At 44.9% G+C, this 26,377-nt stretch overlaps 1 protein-coding gene across 1 annotated transcript in view; it reads right to left on the bottom strand.

The window, feature by feature from the left end:
• The window catches only part of LOC124620102 (vicilin-like seed storage protein At2g18540), a 114,898-nt gene extending 90,805 nt beyond the window's left edge, over positions 1 to 24,093 (bottom strand). The window contains exon 1 of the mRNA XM_047146770.1: positions 23,869 to 24,093. Coding sequence (XP_047002726.1) covers positions 23,869 to 24,093 — 225 coding nt within the window. The remainder of the gene's footprint in view (positions 1 to 23,868) is intronic.
• Positions 24,094 to 26,377: the final 2,284 nt, after the last annotated feature.

Raw genomic sequence — 26,377 nt, 5'->3', positions numbered from 1 at the left:
CCCCGTCCGGTATTTCAAATTTGGGTTTCACACGTTTTCCCTAAACAGTTTAAGATAAATGCCCAGATGGTTGCTCCTAAACGACAACGCAGATTTTCATTCGCATTTATAAGTTGTACTCCGTTTGTAATGACACCGTCGTTGTCAGGTGGTGAAACCATAAACTTCCTTCCCGTTTACCACAGAATTACTCTGTCGTGCAAACGAAGTTTAACAGTGCAGTGAAGGCGACCACGGAATTTGCTGGATTTGATTTCGAGTGGTGTTAATTATTTGAATTTTCGTAGGGATGAATAACTTCGAAGAGTTATTTGTATTAACTTTTGTGATTTACTTTCTAAGAGCAGAGTTCAGTAGGCTATAGCTCTATATCAGCTTAGAAACGAACGCAGCTTTACATAAACTTCGTCACTACAGTGTTAATGTTATGACCTCAAATCGTTGAGTTTAGCTATATAACACAATTCCATTAACGTTTATTCGTGTTTCTGTTAGAAGATGGGGTTAAATAAATAACAGCATACACGCCATTAAGATAGGTCTTTATTTGTTTTCTCTTGTCTCTGTCGCTCTAACGATCACTTCCTCTGCAGCGCTAGTAAGCGCTTACACGTTACCACATTGAAAAGTGTTGTTTAGAATTTACTGAAAATTTTTGACGATCTATTGGCGTCCTTCCCAGTGTCTGCACGGTTATCCATTACGACTCCTGGGGGTCAGGAGAAGACTTCCGGAAATATGCTGTGTCTTGCCACATTACTGTGACCACCTGTAAAAAGGCTGAATAACCACCTTTTGCAGCGCGGTCCGCTGCGAGACGTGCAATACGTGTCGTAGTGAGGTTGTGGAAGGTAACGACAGGGATGTGGAGCCATGCTGATTCCACCGCCGTGGCCAGCTCGGTTAAGGATCTACGGCAGTTACAGCCCGATCGAGGTGGCTCCAGAGATTCTCGGTTGGCTTTTAATCCGGCTGGTCTGGTGGTCAAGGGAGTACAGTAAACGTATACTGATGTTTTTCGAATCGCCCAGTTAAACTGCGAGCTATGTCACACGTTGCATTGGCCTGCTGGTAGATGGCATCGTGCCGAGGAAAAATGAACTGTTATAGGGGTGTATTTGTGCTGATCCATTGTGACTTCCAGAATGATGCGATCACCCAGAGAATGCCACGAAATCATTCTCCAGACGATGTTTCTTCCAGACCGCGTGTTCTGCTCTAAATTTCATTTTTATGCATGACGTGAGTGACCCCATCATACAGCCCACTGAACGACGACACCTTCCCTTTCGCCACAGCATCACCAGGAAACAGCCACAGATTGCTGCATTTTTGTTGGCCAGATCTTTGACAATAATGTACCGTTAGCATCGGTGTTTTACACTGATGTGCAAAACTTGAGGAGGAAATACCTTTCTCATGATGTGTCACTGGCAACTACACAGTTCTGTGAAACATGGACCATACATAGAAAGAACTGGTACAGTACATTTGAAATAAATATTCAATGTGACAAACAGGACTGACACTTTTATTTCAACGGCAATAATTACACTGAAGTCACCGCGATTAGTGATGATCCTTAACTGCGTGTGTGATCACCACGGACAACACTCCATGCCTTGAAACGATCTCCCATGCTAACCACATGGTTGGTAAGGAGTTGTTATGGCAGGGTGTTCCAGTATTTCACCAACGCGATTGACAACTGCCCAGTGCTCGTTGATGCATGTGGACGTGCTGCTTTACGGCTCCCGATCCCATGCCATAGGTGTTCGACGGGACTTAAGTCGGAGAAACGGACACACCAGTACATTCGTGGAATATCCTCTCGTTCAAAGGGCTCCTCCACGTGGGCTGTATGATGAAGTCACTCACGTCATGCATAAAAATGAAATTTAGAGCAGAACACGCGGTCTGGAAGAAACAATATGTTTCCCAAACCATAATACCTGGACCGCTAAAACGGTCATGGGTGCATTACGTGTTCTCAGATCTAGCTGTAGGAGGGTACTTCCAAAATCACTACTCAGAACGAATCTACTCTCATCCGAGAAGAGCACGCGATCCCACTGCTCGTTGTTTCGGTCCCTATGCTCCTGCCACCACCTCAAACAGTGGCGCCGATGTACAAGTGTCAACAGAGGACAACGTACTGCATGTCGGACAAAGAGGCCACCCCTATGCAGTCACCGTGCTACTGTGGAGCGGAAGATGGCGTGCCTTGCAGTCCTGTGAAATGTGGTTGCAATTGCACCCGCTACTTAACGTGGGTCCTTTGTTATCTGTTGGACAAAGTAGAGGGTAAGCTGGTGCTGTAGTTGACTGTGGTCGACCACCTCCTCTTCTTCGGGCAGCAGTGCTTATCCTATGGAATGCTGCTCATATGACGGTTAAAACCGGCGTCCCGCCATCCTGATTTAAGTTTTCCGTAATTTCCCTAAATCGCTTCAGGAAAACGCCGGAATGGTTCCTTTGAAAAGACACTGCCCATTTCCTTTCCTCATCCGATGGGGCCGACGGCCACCCAGTTTGGTCCGCTTCCACAACCAACCAGCCAACTACTTTTGGCTCCAGACTCACACTGGCCTCACGCCATGTGAGGTCCATCTTTCTGTGCACGACTCGGATACCTGTCACAACACGTTCGCGGACTTTAATTAGTTGATATCTTCTGCGACTTTATCTGTTTCGTCCTTCAGTTTTGCACAGTGGTATATATCAATGGGCTGCCACTGAACAAGGCAGGCGACACAACAATTGTTCTCTTTGCAGATGACATAAGCGTTGTTGAGACACTGAGTGAAATATGACCTTCCGAGAACTGATTGACGCTCAACTGTAACAAAACGCAGTTCATAGAGCTTCTGACATGGAACTTTAGTAAACACGAAATATTGTTGGCCCAGGGTGGTGAGTCAGTGAAGGGGACCATTTGAAATTATTAGTACTGAGTGATGATAAAAGATTTCTTGGAAACAATAAGTTAAAGATCTTCTGCACAAACTGCGCTCTTCACTACAAGTATTGTCCCCAATGTCTCTGACACTGAAACATTCCTGGGTTTCACTCTATCATCAAATTTCATGCCGTTTGAATGGTGGTCCACTGTTCCTGATTTTTGAGGCTGTTGTAGCCTCGTGTATCGGCGACTTCGCACACACAGTAGGAAATCATAACAGCATATTTTAAAGCCAAACACGTACTCATCCTTGCAAGGAATAGGTCTCTACTGCATGTAGTAGGATCTGTGTGACTGGTGAAACAACTGTTTTAAAAACTGATGTACGGCTCATTCTTGTTTCAAATCTTGTCTCCATACCCGTCTGGAACGCTTTCTCTCTCTCTCTCTCTCTCTCTCTCTCTCTCTCTCTCTCTCTCTCTCTCTCTCTCCCTCTCTCCCCCCCCCTCTCTCCCTCTCTCTCTCTCTCCCCCCCTCTCTCCCTCTCTCTCCCTCTCTCTCTCTCTCCCCCCCTCTCTCCCTCTCTCTCCCTCCCTCTCCCTCCCCCCTCCCCCCCTCTTTCTCCCCCCCCCCCCCTGATGGCCTCCAGAAGGTCACGTACTAATCATTACCGTATCTGATAATGGATTAATTTTAACATATTGAAAATTCCTTTATGTTTTATTTAGTAGAACAATAATTAATATCCTGTTGTACTAATTAAAAAATAGTATATATGATTTCAGCGTGTTAAGCCTGTTGGAAGATGTCAGTCTGATGATGTGACCATCACACGCCATTAGCCTGTTACCATTTCCAAATTACTACATACATAATTAAACCCTGCAGTCTCTAAATTTATCGAAGTTCGATTACACTCATTATCTTCATGCAAAAGCTGATTTTTTTTTTTTTTTTTGCCCCAACCGTCACAGTTACACGATCAGGCGTCACTAAGTTTATTACTTTCCAGCTACAAACCATAGCTTAGAGAATTATAATGTTACAATGAGAAAAGCAGATATATGGCACTAAAGACAAGCTTACGCCATAGCATTGAGGTTTGCAGCAAATTACTGCTTCTTTTTAATCGTATGTATGATGCGTCCACCACTTAAACATTAAGCTTTGAAAAGTCACATTTCTTTCGTTTCATTTTATATTATAACACCTGTCCTGAACTGTGCTAACGTAAACCTTCCCACAGCGATACGGAATTTTGTATTTGCATGGCTTCCTAAGACCCACATCATCCTTGACCGAGGTGAGTACTGCCCCAATCCTGGCAGGTGATGAGACCTGACAGTTGCCAACATGTCCCGTTTCTGGAACAGTGTTTACCAAAATGAAAAATGCTCCTGTCATATCAGAAAAAAAAGCGTTTGCGTCCAGGACAAAGTTAGTAATGTAAAAGAAGTTATCTAGCTTTTCAACCTACCTGGCAGCTTCAACCACACTTACATCAAAACATTCTGATGCATTCACTCATTTTTAGTTGTTAGTAGTAGCAGTACCCATGTCATGTAATATAATGCATCGTGTCAAGTAAAGTAACATGATATATGTCATGTCGTATAACATGACACGGGCTGTCGTGTCATCTATCTTGGCATTTGTCATATCATGCAAAGTAACAAATCGTCTCATTAAAGTTTAGGATGCACACATCCCCATTCTGGGATACTTCCTATTATAGATGCATCCCTACTCTCCGATACTTTCTACTGTAGATGCATTCCTATTCTGGGATACTTCCTGTTATATATGGATCCCCACTGTCGGATACTTCCTATTGTAGATACATCACTCTCTCTAGATGCTCATAAATTTGTTTCTATTTGTTCTTACACCCCTCACAGTACATGTAACAGGGACTGGGTCTATGAGAGCTCACTGCACTGTGGAAGTAGGGTGAAATCGTATAAACAAGCGCCAGTGTAATAAGATGTTTTGATTTAAATATCTTGAAGCTGCCGGATCAATAGGAAAGCTAGTTCCTTTCTTTTACATCACTAATTCTGCGCTGGATATATTTGCCTTTTTATGTGCTACGATACGAACACTTTTCATTCTCGTTCCCAACTTCCACTCCACCATAATTCTAACATTAGACCGCCATAGCCTGGCAACCGTTGCAGTTTCTTCTTTGACTAGGAGACGACTAATCCGGTATAGTATTTTTATTGTCTTTGGAACAAGGTTGCTTATATCGTGGTAACGGATAAAGCTTTCACAAAACAGGACGACCATAAATTACTTGTATTCGTCTACCTTCTTACAAACTTTGAACTGACTCGTACAGGTCTAAAGCACAGAAATGGTGTGCGTAAAAAAAACTCATAAAATGTATTTTTTGGACGTAACATGGGCATGCAGCTAGACTTTTCAAAGCGAGTTTTCAAATTTATCGTAATAATGTTTTTTTGGTTTATTTCATTCACTTTGAGCAATTTTACTATAATAATGTTTTTTTGGTTTATTTCATTCACTTTGAGCAATTTTACTATATTCCGTTCATTTAAGGACGAATCTTAAGTTTAGCTTGACTTAAAGCATCGTATGGTGACAACGGATAAAAATACGTGGACCAAAACAATATTCTTTGACTTTATCCATTATCTACCGCCCTGCAAAGATTGAATTGATTCGTACAAGTTCAAAATACAGAATTAACACTCTTCAAAAGCCACACAGAAAAACGTACTTTTTGCTCGTAAAAACCAAACGTAGCAAAATTTTTTCAAAAAGTCAACACTTACCCCAGACCAAAGCCCGAGACATCAGTGTATAAAATTTGAACCATCAGTCTCTCTCCCGTCTGAAGTTGTTTAATGTTGGCCATTGTTGCACTAAAATCCGAACTGTGCGCGTAAAAATGTTGCCACCAGCTCGACATTAACTTCAGCCCAATTAAAATCTTTTGCAAGAGAACTGAATCGATTCGCACAATTTGCCTGGGGGCCAGCTCCGGGTCATTGTTCAAACATTGGTTGATATAACTGCAGCAAGACAATGTTCGAATGGCTATATAAATGGCCGCCGCTCAGGGCTAAACCAGATTATTTTCTACCCTACGTTACTATCTCATATAAAAACCAAGCACCCAGCCACTCTTCCTTCTTGCGCCCCCCCCCCCCCCCCATTCCCCACCCTCTCCCATCTCCAAGAGCCATTTTCCATGCTACCTTTCAGACTGCACTGTAACGATAAGGAGGCAGTTGGTATTACGTTGGAAGTCAAGTTTTCCCTTGTAGCAGAACGCCAAATCTTTTACTATCTCGCAACAAAGCACGACGTTCTTCGATTCACTAAGTTACTTTGTACATGCCCAGTACATTCTAACAGGATGCAGCGCTTCAATTCCGTCAAATGAAAATATTCTTTTACAGCAAATTTATTAAAACACAGTACAAATGAAAATCCTTTTGCATATGAGTAGGGGTATCTTTCAGAGCAACATTACTCGATGTAACCCTCTTCAGACGCAATGACCGCCTCAAATCTTGTCCTGAAACAATCGCGCGCACACTTCGAAACAGTGCTGTCCATATTCGCGAATGCTGCTTCGATAGTGGCGCGTAGACATGCGACATTAGGGTGCCTCGTCTTATTGGTAACTCTTTCGACTACACTCCAAACACATTAGTCGAGGTGGTTCAGATCCGGGCTGTTCGGGGGCCACAACATTATCTGAGAGCCATTTTTGGACTAAATGGCTCATATGAGCCAGTGCACTACCCTATTGAAAGATATAATGTCCCCCCTAGGCCACAGTTACCATCCACAGTTTCACGACATTCGTCAACTTTGCTGATAAACTTATTTTGTGACATTTGGTCCCTTTTCAAAGAGATTCGGTGGCTTGATATCTCCCTCACTGAACACATCACATAGAGTGTGAACCCCAGACTTCTCCGAAACATTATACTTGTCCACAACATAGTGAACTATTGATCTCGGGTACCCGAACAATTGAAGTATTTCAGTGGACGAACGCCTGGTGCAAATAGGTTCGTAATCGCGGCTCTTCGGCTGTACTGCGCACTCTTCGATAACATCTCAGCCATTTTGAGGTTGTCACTGTTTACTAGATGCCTATGGCTTTCAAGAACGCCAATCGTGACGTCCGGTGGAACTACGATTTTGCAGGAAATTCAAACTGAAATTTGTCCGTATTTCAGCGCCACACCCTGTAGTACGACATAGGCCTATGTGGTAAGGCTGCTGAAGCATTAGAACAGGTATGTGCATATCCTGGAGGGTGTGGAGGAAAATAATACTTTGTGACACTTATTTAAAAATGTTACAAAACACCTGTATGACTGATAATTGAGTATTACACTTTTGTCTTAGTTCCGTATCAAATTGGCTTAATAGAAGAGATAAAGAAGATCCATAGAAGAACGGCATGTTTCGTCAATTGATCATTTAGGCGGCTCAAGAATGTTTCAAAAATTGAAACACGAAAGCTTTCTCGTGGCGTGTTTTATGGCGCGCAGTCCTGCGCCCTACGTAATTCAACTGAAAAGAATCACCAGATACCTATTAGGGAAACACGCAAGCTTTGATCAGAGCAGGCCACTCAGAATGCTAGACACGTGTATTTGTGAGGTTTGGTGCAGCCACAGCCAGTCTGTCCTTACCATTCTGTTGTCGCTGCGACTTGATCTGCTGATCCTGCTCTTGCTGGATGGAAGTAGCTTATCTTTAAGATTTCGAGGTAGACCCTGTCTACCGTCAACTATCAGGAACACGGTGAGACTGAAACAAGATACATGTATCCGGGTTGTGTTTCCAGTGTTGGAATTTACGTATGCTTAAAGTTGTGATGCAAAATAGGGTTCCTTTCCGCGTTGAATCTTGCATTCGAACTTTGCGTGGCGTTTGTTATTCCTTCATTTCTCTCTCGAACTCATCAGAACACGAGGGGACGAGTATCCGTTTTTCATAAACCATCTGTGGTTTCGATTTAAAAAGCGGTTCCCTCACTCGTAAGATCATATTTCACGTGTAACATAATTTTGAATTCTCTTTGTGGTGTAGAAGTTCCGGGTGAAAGACGCCTCCGCACGATGTCAGGAATTATTTTTAAATTGGAACCTGTATTACTGTGTGCCATGACAATGGTATTATATCTGGTATGTTAAACGATTTGATCTAATGATTTATATCTATCCATGAAGGATAACCTCCTGTATGTTGTCCCTTTAAATCATTAATTTGCATTTTTCATACGTTTGGCCTTCCCGAAATTATCATCTTACGCATCTTACTATGTTCATGAGTTCCACATTTCAAAACTTCTGCATATTGGTGCTCAAGATGTGCTTCATAGACACGTGCCCCATAACTTTCTTTGCATTTAATGCAGGGCTACAAGCAGCGTTCCCAGTTTCAGTGTCAAGACACATTAATGTAACTAGCTGTTAAAACAGTGAATAACTATCATTTACACTTCAATAGCTACAAGACATGCACGAAGACGGTCAGTGAGGCTCTGGAAGATAACGACAGGGATGTGGAACGATGCCAACGCTAGTGCTGTGGTCATTTGCAATAGGTTTGTCGGTTGTAGATCCATAAGCCAATTGCCCGACTGCAGTGGTCCCTCAGTATGTTGATTCGGTTTAAGTCTGGGGAGTTCAATGGTCAGGGAAGGACAGGGAATCCATCCTGGTGCTCTTCAAAACACTCATGGACGCTGCTAGAAGTGTGACGCGTGGCAATGTCCTGCTGGTAGATGCCATTGTGCCGAGAAAAAACGAAATGCATGTAGAGGTGGACATGGTCCACAAGGAATGCCACGAAAAGATTCCCCAGACAGTTACACTCTGTCCTTGACTGCTTTCAGACGTTTGACACCTTGCATGGCCTCCTCCAGGGGTCCACAACTCTTTTGTGCATGGCGGACACGGGACCCCGAGCTAGTACATTTCCCCTTCCTTTCTGGGCTATATACCTTCCCTTTCCACGTCCCTCCTTGTCCCTGATCGTTCCTCCCCCCCTATTCCCTTCCCTCCCCCTCTCCCTCCCCCTCTCCCTTCCCCGTCTCCCTCTTTTTGAGTGTTTGTTTTGTGCACATGTCTGGAGATACACACTTGTGAATGTAAGATGTGGTTTTCCGTTCTTTTATGTCTACAATGGAAAGTCTCTGTCTTTACTTTGACCTTCTCCTTTTTTTGATTCTTCTCTTTACCTCACTAGAAACGGAAGGAGGGACCAGTCGGCACGTTCGGAAGGTGCCGGCTTGGGTAATCAACCCTCCCTGGGCGTGGCCTTCACCAGGGTGTACATACATGTCCTACTTGTCTACCTGGGGCGTGGGAAAGCATGGGTCCCACAGGGAGAAAAGAAACAGAAAGGGAGGAATAAAGAAAATGAAAGAAGAGAAGAATTCTCAGAACACGGAGGGTGTTGAGGGATTGCAGACAGCAAACTGAAAGATATGAAACGTGGAAGGATCAGCATAGATTTCTATCAAACTTGGGGAGCGGACCGAGTGGTCTTCCTCCGTTCATACCGCGCCTTAGTGCTCTTGAGGTTGGACTGTGGAAGCACAGTTTACTCCTCTGCATGGCCGTCTATTCTTCTTTATCTAAATTCTGACCACCACTGTGGATTGTGATAAGGATTCAGGAGCTTTTAACACCAGCCCCGGGGAGAGATTTTACGCCGAGACTGCTGAACCTTCGCTGTCCATTCGGCGAGCTGTCCCTCTGAGTCGTTACACTATTCACCTGTCTTCCATCCCTGCTCATCCGACCCATGTCCTTTCCTTGACACCTTCTTGGATTCAGGGTATGAAGGCCATCCTTCGTCTCTACTATCACCTGAGGTCCGCTTCTGTCAACTGCTATATTCCCTTTCCTTCCAGTTTCCTAATCATTTATTGACAAATGAGGATACAGTGCCACCTTGGCTTTGCCCCAGACCTGCATTCTCCTTGACCTTTGTCAGGTTCCCAAGGATAGTCCCACCCCCCCCCGCCCCCCTTTCCCGCCCAATAGTTAATTGTCGGGAATTTGAAGCTCTATGCGCACAAATGGAGGATGCCACATTTATTTACACTGATGGCTCAGAGACCACCTTTGGTGTTCGGAGTGCCTGTATGGTTGGCGGCACCACTATTAGATTTCGGCTTTCCGACTAGGGTTCGGTTTTTACTGCAGAGCCTTACTTTGTTCTCCAGGCTGTCCAATACATCCGTCGCCATAAGCGGATATAGTACATTATATACTCGGATTCGCTCAGCTCTCTTCTCAACCTTCAAGCTCTTTATCCCGTCCATCCTCTGGTCCACCAAATTCAGGACTGTCTTCACGTGCTTCTTTTGGGGTGCATCTCTGTGGCATTCCTCAGGATCCCAGGGCATGTTGGTATCCACGGAAACAAGGCAGCCGATATAGCGGCAAAGGCTGCAGTCTCTTTTCCTCTACCCATTGTTCACATAGTTCCCTTTGTCAATCTACAGAGCGTTTTATATCGTCGTGTTGCTCTTTTATGGTACACCCATTGGTCTGCACTTCCTGATAAAAAAATTTCGGGACATAAAACCTGTACGCTGCGCTTGGACCTCTTCTTCCCGGCCTCGTCGTCGGGAGGAGGTAATTTTAACTAGATTCTGGATTGGGCACTGTCTTTTTAGCCATCGACATCTTTTAATTGGTGATCTTCCTCCGATTTGTCCCCACTGCTCTCTATCGTGGACGGTGAGACACCGTTTACTACAGTGCCCTTATTTTAATCCACTACGCACTCGTTTACGGCTGATGCCTGATATATCATCCCTTTTAGCAGACGACACACGCCCATGTGAATTTTAAAATTTTCCCGGCGAATTGACTGTTCAAACAAATTTCGGGTTTGCAGCCGGTCGTCGTTCAATACTTCGCACGATATTTCAACTGGGCACCTGCCAGTCATCTTCCGGTGAGCCGTCGCAGACTGGTGAAAACGTCCTCCGTTCCGAAATATATAGCGTACTGTAGCTATTCTGCACATGCGTCAAAAACTTGATAGATGAACCACAATTCCCGCCGGCAGCGCCCTCGCTGGTGGAATGGCGGAACTCAATCGCCCTCTGCGTTGCTGTTTGCCGCGGCCGTCGACGCACTCAGTCGTCTTCGATTTGAGCAAAACGTGGAGATGATGGGATTCCATGCCCTGTCCAGCTGGTAGCCGCTGTCACGGTTTAACATATTTCCCACCAGTCGTATTTCTACGGATTCTTTAATAATGGAATCCCAGAAAGACGTTGCTGTGGACAAAATCATTGTTTTCTCATTCTCCATTGAATGTCCAGTAGAAATACAATGTTCAGCAATAGCGGACTTGCTTGGCTGCAAAAGGCGGGTGTGACGTTGATGTTCAGTGCAGCGTTCTTTCACGGTGCGTGTGGTTTGACCTATGTAAGCCATACCACATTGGCACGGTGCCTTGTAAATTCCGGCCTTTCGTAGTAACAGGTTGTCCTTAACTGATCCCACAAGGTCCGCAATCTTCGATGGTGGGCGGAAAGCCACTTTTACCTGAAATTTTCGGAGGATTCTTGCTATTTCAAGTGAAGTGTTGCCAACGAAAGGAAGGAAAGCTAAAGATTGTTCCGGCATGTTCTCTTCTTTATTCACTACCTGCACACGCCCAGCATCCTCAGCGTCCTTGAATTTATGAGTGTTAGTGAGATGACATCGGTTATTTGAAGCTCTTCTCGGGGAAAACAACCTCCGTTCAACAGCAGTATTCTAAGATTTCCTTCCGTTTTTAGTTTCCTCCTCCTTGAGTTTAGCTCCCATTGCTGCTGATTTAGCCACAGAATGGGAACCTATGACCGTAGCGGTTTAGCGCCCTAAAACCATAAAAATACCTACACGGCAACGGCTATGAGTCGGATGGAGCATAAAACGTGATTCATCCGAAAAGTACACCCATCGGCTCTCAATGGACGTCCAGTTGCGGTGCTGGCGTGCAAATTGCAGCCTTCGTCGCCGGTGGACAGCAAACAGCATGGGTGCATGAAGAAGGCGCTTCAGCGGGGGTCCTTATGCAACAACGCTCACAGATCAGTCATTGAGGAGACACTGTTGGTAACACATCGATTCGTGTTGGTGGTCAGTTGCTCAACAGTTGCACGTCTATTTGCTCGTACACATCTTCGCAGCCGTCGTTCATCTTAGCCATCTATGGCCTGTGGTTCACCACAGTTCCCGCCGCGCCAGTTTCGGATAGTGCTATTTCCCCGTGCACGATATACTTCAAGCACGGCGGCAGAAGAACAGTTTATAAACTTAGCCGTTTCGGAAAGGCTTCCACCTCAGCTCAAAAGCCAATGATCATGCCCTTTTGGACCCTACATAAATCGCTCTGTTTCCACATTAGAATTCTTTAAATGCCCTCCACTGCCAGTGCCGCCATCTGCGTCTGCCAACGACTATTGCACTTTGACGTGGAACAAAGGTGGTGGCCACATTAATCTGACTGGGCCGTATATGTTATGTAGGTATTTTAAAGCATCCATCGTAATACTACAGGTAAGTACGTACTTAGATAAATTCTGATGAAGCCGACCTTGTCGCCACATCTCTCTATTCCACCAGACCAGATCATAGGTTTGCGAAGTAGCTTCTTGCACTTGAAGCAGAGAGTACGATGCTTGCTGTCATTGATCTAATTTAAAACTCGTCTGTGTTACTTGTGTTAATTCATTACTTGTGTTACTTTCGTTCCGCTTTGTGAAAGTTTTCGCGAATAAATAAAGAAATAACAGGAGTACTGGAAGTAGATTGCACTGCACACAATTAACTGGCTGTGCAGTAAAGATGTAGTCTTAGACTTTTATGTAGAATGAGTAAGAAATGAAGCGAATAGGTTTCCGCAGAGAACATCTTTTTGTATTCAGTCTGTGTAGGTCTCTTAACTTTCGGTGGTCTATAGTTACAAGCCACAGCTACATTTAAAGTACAATACCTGCTTCGCGACACCTCTTTTGTGTTAAGAAGTCACGTCTCGCTCAGATAGCGTCATTGAGGCAAGTGAATTCTCTCTTGGCGTGGCGAGAGCCACTCAGTATTCATTCCAACGTTTTCGATTTGGTTACTTGCTTCCTTCGCTGTCTCAACAGAAACCAGTGCCTATTGGAGAGATAAAATTGTTTTCCTGGGAGGACTGGGGGCTACTTAAGTGGAGATGGAAATGAGACAAGTGGCTCTTCCCAGTCGCTATTACAATCATAGTCTGTATCCCAGAGAATGGTTTTTACTCCCTGACATACCGCTAATATACGCGTTTTCTTACCTCTTCTCAGGTAACATCAGTTCACGATGATAAATCGTTTCGCCTGTGTTATGAGGATCAACCACTTCTTTGTATTTCCCCTTTATCTTCCCATTGCTGCTGCTTTGCTGTGTTATTCTGCACGTGAAGAAAAAAAGAAAACATTCCGTTAGCTTCAATATCATACTTACCGCATAGCTGCACCTACGGTCAGTTTCGGGACACTGTGCACTCTCACAACAAAAAGTAGGGACGTGGAAAAATGCTTTCATGTATTGCTCCTTGTGCGCCATATGTCTTTTCTTCTTCTTGTCAGTACTTCCTCTCACGATCCACGAGGAGAGCAAAAGTTTCTCCATTCAGTGCCACCTTAATTCGGGAGCTTTCTCTCTACATATGTGGACTTAATCCCCATAGTTCATGTGTTATGTTGAAAATACGGTCGGTAGATCTGCGTGAACTAAGTAACGGGTCTAACATACAGTGTGAACCCCACCTCCACCGACAAATTTCGGAAATTGTTCAGGGATTGTATAGAAGTAACCATGCATAAGGGACTCAGGGCTCCAGTGGTGCGTTACGTGTTAATTGCACTTCGTTTAACGTCTTACCTCCAATTATCTTTGTTTCCGGATAGCAACGAAAATTTATGGGCAGCACTGCATCGACAGTATGCACTGTATGTCTATTTCCGAAACAAGCTTATTCCATATACACTCCGAGCTTGCTGTTGAAAGCTGTAAGGACCACAGTACTTCCGTCTTCGAGTACGTATTCATTACCGCTCGCTTCTGTCTTCGGGATTTTTTTTCTGCATTGTTATTTGTACGACAACAGTACTACACAGCAATATGGATAAATTTTCTGGTGAAGAGTTCGCCCATATAAACCTCGTGTTTAGAATACACTGCTCGTTCGCACGTGGCACTACGAACTGTCTGCGTGATGTCGAGGTATTTTCGTGAGCAACAAGACCGCCAGATGTGTCCCCGATGGAACATGGGTGGCACCAACTCGGACGTCAATTCTCCATTTCAGTGCGGTTATCTAGAAGATCAAAAAACAGTTACAACAGGTGCGGACCAACTTGCTTCAGGAGGGGATACAACAGCTTTACAACACCCTTTCCAAACGAATCTGTACATACATTCAAGCCAAACGGGGTGGATTGCCATACTGAGTAGAGTCTTACTACTTTTTGGAATATCTGGAATAACATCAGATAATTACACTCTCAGCCCGTGAAGTTTCGTTTCCTCATCTACTTTTGGGTGCTTTACAGCCTTTTTTTTTTTCTTTTCTTTTTTGTCAGGCAGTGTATTTCGATAAATACCATGCTCACTCTGAAGTTAGAGAGGATAGAATCCAGAGAAGTTGTTGTGAAATATCGTTTTTGTTCTAGAGTCTTTGTCACCACAAGTTGCTTCTTACATCTTTGGTGCGAAATGCTCAACAATGAGAGGTCAGTTGCCCGGTGACTGCATCCTATACGCGTTCGATCGGCAAATGTCTCGCGACTTAGAAAGGAGGAATAAACTGCTCAACAGCCTATAACGAATGAAGAATTACCCCTGATCGTGTCGTGAACTGGTGCTGCTTGGTGCTGGAGTCCCGCGCAGTGAATCTGTTGCTTCAACGGTATGTGTTAGGCCTCTGCAACTTACGGCAGTGTTTGCTGTCTATTCGTATGTATCTTAGCTGCACCTTTCTTCAATCCTGTTTGTGAAATATCAATCTTTCTCTCTCTCTCTCTCTCTCTCTCTCTCTCTCTCTCTCTCTCTCTCTCTCTCTCTCTCACACACACACACACACACACACACACACACACACACACAAAGTATGTACAGGGTATTTAGAAAAAAGTGTCACATAGTCCTACAAGACGTAGTATTGGTCAAAACTAGAAGAAAATTCATATAATCATAGTCCGGAAACCAATATATTTTGTGAAGTTGGCCGTTGAAGATCCGGAGTTCACAACCTGCATTTTACTTACGGATAAGGATTAACAAGATACTGCATTGTAAATCATCACAATACGGACGTGTGGGCAGATGCAATTCGTCGAGCAATCTTCGCGGTGAGACATAAGGATCAGTTCTGTATCAATAAGTGGGCAGGAATTGTCGATGATAGACTCACAGGGCCAAAGGCTTTACCAAACAGATTAGCATTTGTTTGAATCACAGATACATACACGAAGAGGTACTAGCGCAACTGGGGAACCTCACCCTTGCAGAAAGACAACGGTTGTGAATGATGCATTCTGTTTTCTACGGATTGTGTAAGTGTACCTCAGCACAACGTTACAAGAGCGAAGAATCGATCGAGGATGTACGGTAGCATAGTTTCCACGTTCACTGCATCCGTCTGGTTTGTGACTGTGAGGAGATTTAGAGGCGTCAGTGTATGCCCAACCCACGACCAACGCGTTGCCAATGCATGTGACGCATTCGAAATGGAGCCAGACGTATTTGAAAGAGTGCGAAGGAAGACTGACGGATGTGTCAGCATGCGTGGTAACCACATGCGGCGCTGCCTAAGCTGTAATTCTCCGTAACAGACAGAAGGGAATATGAGGACATACTGCCCCGCATCCCAACACTTACTACTTTCCGAACATCATTACCGCAACTTTTGCTTTAATTTTGCCCAATAATGCCTCCTGTGATGATACGTGCTACTTTATCTAAACGTCCTGTATTTACAAGGTGAAGTTACACGAATGAAATATGAGATAAAAGAAGAAAATTCATTCGATTAACCATGGCCCTGCAATCACGCCGTTTGCGCGATAAATGCAGATGTTTGGTTACGAGCCACCATTTTTATTTCCTGGACGTATTGTTTAGTATTAATAGTTCAGAGAGAGAGAGGAGCCTAGGCATTATGCAACCGCTCTTCAAAGTAGTGATGGAGATTTGCTGACACATAAGGGCGCATATTCCATGAGATCTATACCCTTACAGGTTGGTCATGCATTATATGAAGAAATAAAGAACTAAGGATCCAAAAGTTCTGATTCCACTTCACTCTGAACCGAACAGCACAATTCAGGACAGGAAAGTTCGTCTGGACACTATAACTCACGCGCAATTGCAAAGGTAGACATGCAAGTTGTTTTTGGTAATGTTTTGACATGCTGGTCTCTTAATTCCCAGTACCACAGATAAACGGCGTTTCGTCCGGCTTGGTTACAAGCGTTTCCCGCGCTCGAGCAATGCTTTATGATGATCGAAGTCGTTTCACATAGTTTAGTTTTTAATTTACTGTACAGCCCGTTTCACACCATTTTGTCACGAAGTTTTCCATTGCAGACTTTGCTGGAGGTTTTGCAGACACACATCAAATATTAAAACCATGTGCAAAAAGTTAGCCGTCCGCTGTGACCGAGCTGTTGTAAGCGCTTAAGTCGGGAACCGCGCTGTTACTACGGTCGCAGGTTCGAATCCTGCCTCGGGCATGGTTGTGTGTGATGTCCGTAGGTTAGTTAGGTTTAAGTAGTTCCAAGTCTAGGGGACTGATGACTTCAGATGTTAAGTCCCATAGTGCTTAGTTATTTGAACCATTTGAGCAAAAAGTTTTGCACGCGTTTTCCGGGAATAGTGCTTCGCCTAACGCTCGACAATGACACGAGGTGTTTTATCACGAGCATCATTTTTTGTCCCTTTCAACTGGTCAGTAATCCCTTATTTTCCTCTTACTCAAACGTAATGACATAGGGCAATACTTGGGACAGAGCATGTGGGAGATGTGTACACATATAAATGTGACAGCAACCGATTGTTATGCATCGAAATCATGGTTTCCAGCATTTCTGTGATAGTCAGTTCTCCTGTTAATTAGCAGGGATCTGTTCCGTGTCATGTCTCATAAATATTTTCCAGCCCATTTTTGTTTTACGCGTCCTGTATAATATATAATTTTAGCAGTATCAATTTTCGCTATTAATTATGAAACTCCCTGCATAGTACAGGTTGTCTCTTTTAAGAGTCGTGAGGCGCATTTTCTCTGATATTTCGACAGGTATTTCCAACTTCGTTTTTGCATTGTATAAGTGAACTCCTACCACACAAATACTACCAACTATACATGGTTCAGTGACATTAATGTGACCACCGCCTATCTTCGACGTGAATATGCAGTGACAACTCACAGACAGCAGGTGACAGGCCGCACTATCAGTGGGGCATAGGTACTGAGTGTCCGAGGGACGCGGAAAACAGTGCAGTAGTCGCAATACGGAAACGAAGTGATTAATCTGACGTCTGAAAGATCATGATCATTGACTTCTGGGCCAAGGGTAGAAGCTTTAGGGAAATGGCGAAATTTGTAAACAGTTCGCCAGCCACCGGGGTTAAATTATACCATGCATAGGAAAATTGTACAGGGTGTCCGAAAAGTCTTTCCCTGATTACATAAGTTGATAACTCAGGCTAGGAGTAAGATACAAATATGAAACTGGTGTCTAACTGTTTACAAACTATCAAAGTTTTTTCACACATCAGTAAACTTCCACATGACCACCCTTGGTATCACGTAGCACATCTAGGCGGTATTCAATTTCCGTCCGCACATTAGCCAACATCACTGGAGGGATCGATTCAACTACTGTGGTTATCCGTTGCCGCAGGGTTTCAAGATATGGTACACGTGTTCGGTAGACCTCGTCCTTGACATAACCCCATAAAAAGAAGTCTAATGGGGTTATGTCAGGAGAGCGTGGAGGCCAAACCGTTGGCCCATCACGACCAATCCATCGCCCAGGAAAGGTCATATCGAGATAGGCACAGACGTACAAACCCCAATGAGGCGGTGCACCGTCTTGCTGAAACAAGACATTGGGGTGATACTGAAGCAGCTGAGAAACAGCATACAGTTGCAACGTGTCCAGATACACTGCAGATGTGGTGGTAGCGTCAGCGAAGAAGAACGGCCCGATAATTCGATCGTGCAATAGCGCGCACCAAACGTTCACCTTTGGACTGCCTCTGGTGCATTCCATGACCTCGCCAGGGGTTTGTGAACCCCAAATGCGCACATAATGGCGATTAACTACTCCACTGCAAAAACCGTCGCTTCGTCGGAAAAGACAATTCGTCTGAGATAGCCATCATCGTCCTCAATACATGACAGCATTTCGACTGCAAAGTCATATCGACGTGTACTGTCATTGGGTAACAAGGCCTTAACGATTTGCACTTTGTATGCACGAAACAATAAACGTTTGTATAAAATACCATGGAGAGAGCTTTTTGGCATCTGTAATTCACGTGTGGCCCTGCGCACCGATTTCATCGGACTTCACAGAAAAGACTGCCTTGCAGCTTCCACCCTGTCTGCTGAGGTTCTTGGTCGACCAGACCGCGGAAGGTCAGCAACGGATCCTGTGTTCTTGAACTTCTCATACCAGGCTTTAATGCTCTTGACGTCAGGTGGATTCCTTCCGAATGTTGTCTGGAAGGGTCTCTGCACTGTGGTTGGTGATCGTGTTTCATGGTACCACAGGACAAACTGTGCCTTCTCCTGATTGGTTACCATGGCTTCTTGGGCACTGCACCTCATCCACTACTTACGTACTGTGAATCTAAAACAGAAACAAACTTTGATAGTTTTAAACAATTCGACACAAGTTTCATATTTGTATCTTACTTCTAGCCTGAGTCATCAATTTATGTAATCAGGGAAAGTCTTTTCGGACACCCTGTACTATCCCAAACTGGCGCCTAGGCAAATGTGTTGCTCCAAGGGGTACAGATGGCAGGGTTGAACGATGGCAGCGGAGAGCTGTATGGGCGAACAGACGTGCAACTGGTGAGCAACCGACCGCCCAGATGAACCAAGTGGCTACCAACAGTGTTTCCTTGACGACCGTTCCAGCGGACGTCGCTGAGGAGGGGCTTCAGCAGTAGGCGCTTGTTTCATGCATATGCATTTATGCTGACTGCTGTTCATTGGCGATGAAGGTTTGAATTGCGCATCAATACCGCAACTGTAGTCCCACCTTGTAGCGACAGGTGTCCCATTGAGATGACTGACTTTTTATATTGCGTCGTAAAGATGGCTGTGTCTGAAAGCGAAGAGGTAGCGTTAAGGTTTGGGGACGTTATCGTGGAATTCCTTGGGTAGTCTCGTTAGTCTGGAAGTGACAGTGGATCGACACATATATGCTTGGGAACCATGTCCACACCTCCATGAAGTTTGTGTTTCGTTCGCGCAACGGCATCTACCAGCAGGACAATGCAACGTGTCGCACAGCTCACTGTGTGCGTGCGTGGTTCGACGCGCACCAGGGTGAGTCTACCGTAGGGCCCTGGTCGCCACATTCCCATCGAGAATCTGTGGGTTCACCTTGACCGGGATGTTCGCGCCATGAATCCTCGGCCTGGAAGCCAAGCCCAGCTAGCCACGGAAATTAAGTCGCCGTGGATCAGCATCACTTTCGGTACCTTTCAGGACATCACTGAGCTTCTTCCTGCACTTTCCGACTCTCGACAGATGATCACATTAATGTGATTCGACAGTGTATGTATCATGGTATGTGCAGTTTAAACGGCACACGTAGATTTGTTGTTATTAAGAATCAAGGTATTTTTGAGTCTTATTTTATGTGTCAATCTGACTTAGTGGTCCCCAATTTTCTAGTGCAATGTTTGGTTAACGGTAAGCGTTCTGTAGAGCATCAAAACTCGTAGATTCCATACATCTACAAGATTACTTTGCAGTTCCGAATAAAGTGCCTGGCAGAGGGTTCATCGAACCACCTTTTAAGCCACTCCTCTACCGTCCCACTCTTGAACAGCGTGCGGGAAAAACGAACACTTAAACCTTTCCGTGTGAGGTGTGATTTTCCTTTTCTATAACTATGATTATTTCTCCCCATGTAGATGGCGCCAATAAAATATTTTCACGCTCCGAAGAAGTAGCTGGTGTTCGGAATCTCATTAGGAGGTCTTTCCCGAGAAACGAATTTGTTCTAAAGAATGCCACCCCTGTTCGTGTATCATATCCTTTGCACTCCCTCCCCTACCTCACAGTAATACAAAACCAGCTGCCCTTATAGTGTTCTAGTGTCCCAATTACGACATGGGCCCCTTGATCATCGTTTACAAGCCCTCGATCTTTTGCAACGGACGCAATATGTTAATGTAGGCGTGGCATCATATATCCTCCACGTGGAACACACACTCCCTAATCTGCCACCCATGACTTGCCACATACTAGCGCCACTGGATTAGTACGTTACGTTACCCAGTCCTTACCCTCTCACGCTGCAGGGGGGGTGGGGAGGTGTTTAGGCCTGTATGATGTGCCTGACAGAGCGGTAGTCCTTTTCATCAAGTGTCAGATTACACTTTGGCATCATGGTTCCACGAGCCTCATCAGCCTGTTGCTGGAGACCCTTACTCCACGCTCTCTCTCAGCCCCTGTCCAGTTTTCATATGCCCCCACCGCTCTTGTTTTACTTCCCCATTCCCCTCCCCCCCCCCCTCCCCCCGTACAACTGAGCTATGTCAGTAACGTAGTACTGCAAACGCACTTAACTTCAACGAAGGTGATGAATGGCTTTCTTCAGCAGAACAGGACACCAAATGTGATTGAGGGTGTGCCGTCTGGAGATCGGTGTATGCTCCTTATCTTGCCACTGACGTCCAGTCTGCATGGTACCTTATTGTCAATGACAACAAGCATGCCAGTCACGCCATCACGGGATTCACCTTCCAGTCACCCCAATGTGTGTCGCTTGTGATGTCTGGACATAAACCGTCGTCTCATTTATATGGTTTGTGTGTCTATTACTCTTCGTTCCGTACGCTCTCCTTCACCCCTGGGGGAGGGAATGGGGCATGGTGGGAAGCCTTTTGTTGTGATCCCTGCGCACTTTGTCCTAGCCGCTCCCTTTGTGTGCCGGGAAGGTTCCACTGGAAAAAGCGAAAAACGAGGGCCCCAGTCGTTTATTCAACACTAGGTCATATTATTTCGTCCATGTTACATATGAAAGAACAAAAAAAGAAAAAGAATTCTGAATGGTAATCCGAAGGTCGTTGATTCGAGTCACTGTGTGGGAACCTTATTTTATTTTCAGGTTTTACGTTACGTACATTGAAAAGAAAAACGAAATAATGCTCAGTATGCTGTATTTACTTACATTTTCTTTATAAAAGAAATGAAAAAGAAAGACAAAGAAAAATTTGGGATTGAAAATTTCGTAGAAGATATTTTAGGTGTGCAGGAGAACTTACCATTCATAATTAGACACATTTATTATTTTACAGATGATTCAGTTCTGCTGGTGTATTACTCATCGTGAAAACAGGCGAGGCATCAATTTACTCGGCATCTTGCACACACAAATAAACGCCGAACTTGTACAGTTCCATTACTGTTTTAATGTTTCTATTAAAAAAAGGCAAATTTGGTGTACATTAATAAAAGATACTCTCGCAACGCATAGTCTGACAGTAAACCACGCTTAACATATCAATTCGCGAAATATTCGTGATCATGGCTTATGCTGTACAGTGGACTGTATATTGATGCAATTTCTCGATATGTGATTTCTTTTGCGCTTTCGACGAGATAAGAGCAGTTTTGAACCTTTTTAACTCAATTCTTCAGCTGACGATAAAATATACACTACTGGCCATTAAAATTGCTACACCACGAAGATGACGTGCTACAGACGCGAAATTTAACCGACAGGAAGAAGATGCTGTGATACGCAAATGATTAGCTTTTCAGGGCATTCACACAAGGTTGGCGCCGGTGGCGACACCTACAACTTGCTGACATCGGGAAAGTTTCCAACCCATTTCTCATACACAAACAGCAGTGCACAGGCGTTGCCTGGTGAAACGTTGTTGTGTTGCCTCGTGTAAGGAGGAGAAATGAGTGCCATCACGTTTCCGACCTATCGCGAGTGCGGTTTACCTTATCGCGAAATTGCAGCTCGTGTTGGTCGAGATCCGACGACTGTTAGCAGAATATGGAATCGGTGGGTTCAGGAGGGTAATACGGAACGCCCTGCTGGATCCCAAAGGCCTCGTATCACTAGCAGTCAAGATGACAGGCATCTTATCCGCATGGCTGTAACGGATCCTGCAACCACGTCTCGATCCCTTAGTCAACAAATGGGGACGTTTGCAAGACAACAACCATCTGCACGAACAGTTCGACGACGTTTGCAGCAGCATGGACTATCAGCTTGGAGACATGGCTGCGGTTACCCTTGACGCTGCATTATACACAGGAGCGCCTGCGATGACGTACTCAACAACGAACCTGGGTGCCCGTCATTTTTTCGGATGAATCCAGGTTCTGTTTACAGCATCACGATGGTCGCATCCGTGTGTAGCGACATCGCGGTGAACGCACATTGGAAGCGTGTATTCGTCATCGCCATACTGGCGTATCACCCGGCGTGATGGTATGGGGTGCCATTGATTACACGTCTCGGTCACCTCTTGTTCGTATTGCCCGCACTTTGAACAGTGGACGTTACATTCCAGATGTGTTACGACCCGTGGCTCTACCCTTCATTCGATCCCTGCGAAACTCTACATTGCAGCAGGATAATGCACGACCGCATGTCGCAGGTCCTGTACGGGCCTTTCTAGATACAGAAAATGTTCGACTGTTACCCTGGCCAGCATATTCTCCAGATCTCTCACCAGTTGAAAACGTCTGGTCAATGGTGGCCGAGCAACTGGCTCGTCACAATGGGTCAGTCACTACTCTTGATGAACTGTGGTATCATGTTGAAGCTGCATGGGCAGGTGTACCTGTACACGCCATCCAAACTGTGTTTGAGTCAATGCCCAGGCGTATCAAGGCCGTTATTACGGCCAGAGGTGGATGTTCTGGGTACTGATTTCTCCGGATCTATGCACCCAAATTCCGTGAAAATGTAAACACATGTCAGTTCTAGTATAATATATTTGTCCAATGAATACCCGTTTATCATCTGCATTTCTTCTTGGTGTTGCAATTTTAATGGCCAGTAGTGTATATCCTAGGGTAGCACATGCTGTGTGTAACTTGGAGGTAATGACCATAAAGCTGGATAATGGCAAATACTTCATCTTCAAAAATCTCGTCATATAATTCTGGATTTGTTCGCCCACCTTCTACGACTCACTTTACAAAAGAAGTTTGTGCTCTTGCCTATGAGCTTCCACATAAAACAAAACATAATGAACACTACCTTTGTTTATTCGCAGCGTGAATAACGAAAAAATTGTGAATAAAAAGAAGCTCCTGCTTCGGTGTTCCAATGCACGAATTACCATTCTGCACTCTTTCCGCCCCATAAAGTGCTGACTGTAACGTAAACTAATGTGAATGGCTGATGCCTCGTCTGATCCATGCCGAAATTGTTATTCTTTCATGAAGGCTTGCCCATCTGCAGCTCACACTTCTGTCAATTTCATTTCTGGCTAAGCCGTGGATGTATCATAAGTCAGGACGATATCGTGATGTGTAGGCGCGGTCCCGCTGTTAGCGCCACTCGGTGTGTAACCGCGGTGCTTTCCTATCCGCTGGTGGTGGGACCATGTAAACTCGATCGCACGTTTCGATATTCGAATCGCTGGATGCAGCAACTGCAGCATGTTCAGGCATGCACCGTCCGCCCCTGGACTGAACGGCACAAGGAGTACGTGCTCATCACTATGTAGGAGGCCGCAGTGGGAATCGAACAGCGGCGCTTTCGCTGATGGGTCAGTTAGGAGCAGCTGCTCCACACAGCACGAGCCCCGCAGAACTGGCTGCACGCCAGATGCGCTGCTGCTTCCGCAGGGAAGTGCTGCCGGTGCGGGCCACACGTCACAGGCGGGCACTCTGCCTGGGTAGGGCGGCATCTGCACGCGCTCACTGCGCACCATGTCACGACTAAGCTATGGTCCACACTCCGAAAAATTTGACTTTCTATGGAACACCATCACGCCAAGAAGTGCCGGTGTAAGCAGTAAATGTGATCAAAAAGTTTGTGTGAGAGCATAGGTATAGCGTATATGAAACGTAGTGCGAAAGCGATCTGTGCATACGTAATAAGGAAAATAAAACACCGAAAGCCTTATGGACATATTCCTTGCACCAAAACAAGAAAAAACTACCCGTAAACATGGTGTCTGAAATGAATACCTTAAGAGCTATGAGCGCTTGTTCATCTTCTACTGAACAAGTGATAATAGTTCATAAGATATATAATTTAGAGCCCATGTTTACTATTTTTCTTTTTCCTTGTCTTGATGTACGGAAACTGTCCCTAAGGTCGCCTGTGTTCTTTGGACACTGCATAAGCACCATTATGGAGCCAATGGTTTAGAGTCGCATTCGCCTCTTTCTGACGTGCGTGCGGTAAATTCGGAAACCTCAACAATAGCGGCGTTATCACTAAATGCGTTCAAACAGGACGAACAAGGTGTTATGATTTTCTTGCTGCCGAAGAACAGACACCGGTAGGCGTTCATCGGAGAATGGTTGCTCGGGGTAGCCGTGTGGTCTGGGGCGCCTTGCCACGGTTCGCGCGACTGTCCCCGTCGGAGGTTCGAGTCCTCCCTTGGGCATCGGTGTGTGTGTGTGTCTGTTGTCCTTAGTGTAAGTTACATTAAGTAGTGTGTAAGCCTAGGGACCGATGACCTCAGTAGTTTTCGCATTCGGGAGGACGACGGTTCAATCCCGCGTTCGGCCATCGTGATGTAGGTTTTCCGTGATTTTCCTAAATCGCTCCAGGCAAATGCCGGGATGGTTCCGTCGAAAGGGCACGGCCGACATCCTTCCCTGTCCTTCCCTAATCCGATGAGACCGATGACCTCGCTGTCTGGTCTCCTTTCCTAAACAAGCCAACAACCTCAGTAGTTTGGTCCCATAGAACTTACCACAAATTTCCAATTTTCATCGGACAATGAATAATGTTCACGGGACAGCATTTCTGACAAAACCCACGTCCCCATATTGCAAATGTCGTAATGTAGAAGTTATGCCACCTCAAGTGGGAGACAATCGAGCACCCGCCCTGCAGTCCCGACCTCACCCCCATGCGTTTATGACGCCTTCCCGTCCTTGCAAAAGGCCTTGAAGGGTTTACCAAACGAGTATCTTCAAGGGGTGCGTCGGTGGGAAGATTCGCTTATTGCTAACGGCAATTTTCCCTGATTGACATACCGATTATGGACTGTACTGCCTTTGAGCGTAATCTTTTTGTTTACCCCTTCTAAATGAAATTATGAATGTCAACCGTCCTCTCGTGTTGAATCGTCGATTTGAAACCGGCAACGGTGCTATTTGACTTCATTAAAAAAACAACTTTTTTCCTCATTTTTTGTAGGAATTAATATACAATTCAATACTGTTCATTCTGCAAAAGAATCTTGTTTTACTCAGTCTAAGCCACTCCTTGATGATAAGAACACGTTGAGCTACCATATTGTTGGAATGTTGAGTGGTGCGTTTCACCTGCGGGTCAAAATACTTGCGGATATTTTCTATATGATTAACTTCTGGTGATTTAGCACACAGGCCGCTACGCAACAGAGTACTTGAATGTTCGTCCAGTTAGGAACGCCTGTTGTCATTTTTAAAGATGGGAGTATCCACAGAACAGTTCACCATCAAGATGTAAAAGAAAGCGGAACTCACGGTCACCGAGAAGCTATACATACCTCTAAACGTATGTATGTATGTGTGTCCCACATACCCTGCTGTAGCGCTGAATTGATTTTCAGCTAATTTCATACAATTATCACTTACTGTCTGGGAAGAACCACTGGATGTACCAGAAACGTTATACTGTGGTACGAAACACCTACCTTTCAAGGAGGTGGTGGCTTGGAGTGAAAAAGATGCGTAGATGACGACGCACAAACAGTGACAAGAGAGACAAGCTTATCGCAAGTGAAGTGTGATAGGACCTCTGTTATTTACTATTTACGTAAATTTACTGGCGGGCTGGGTGGGCAGCAGTCTGCTGTTGCTTGCTGACGATGCTCTGGTGTACGGAAAGGTGCCGAAGTTGAGTGACTGTAAGAGGATACAAGATGACTTAGAAAAAATTGCTACTTGTTGTTATAAACGGCAGCTAGCTCTAAATGTAGAATAATATAAATTAATGCGGATGAGTAGGAAAAACAAAAGCTTTACGTTCGGATACAACATTAGTGGCGTTCT

Source organism: Schistocerca americana, chromosome 6 (assembly GCF_021461395.2).
Source record: "Schistocerca americana isolate TAMUIC-IGC-003095 chromosome 6, iqSchAmer2.1, whole genome shotgun sequence".
NCBI classification, from domain to species: domain Eukaryota; kingdom Metazoa; phylum Arthropoda; class Insecta; order Orthoptera; family Acrididae; genus Schistocerca; species Schistocerca americana.
The sequence above is the reverse complement of the archived record's forward strand: the minus strand, read 5'-3'. Positions and strand labels throughout refer to the sequence as shown.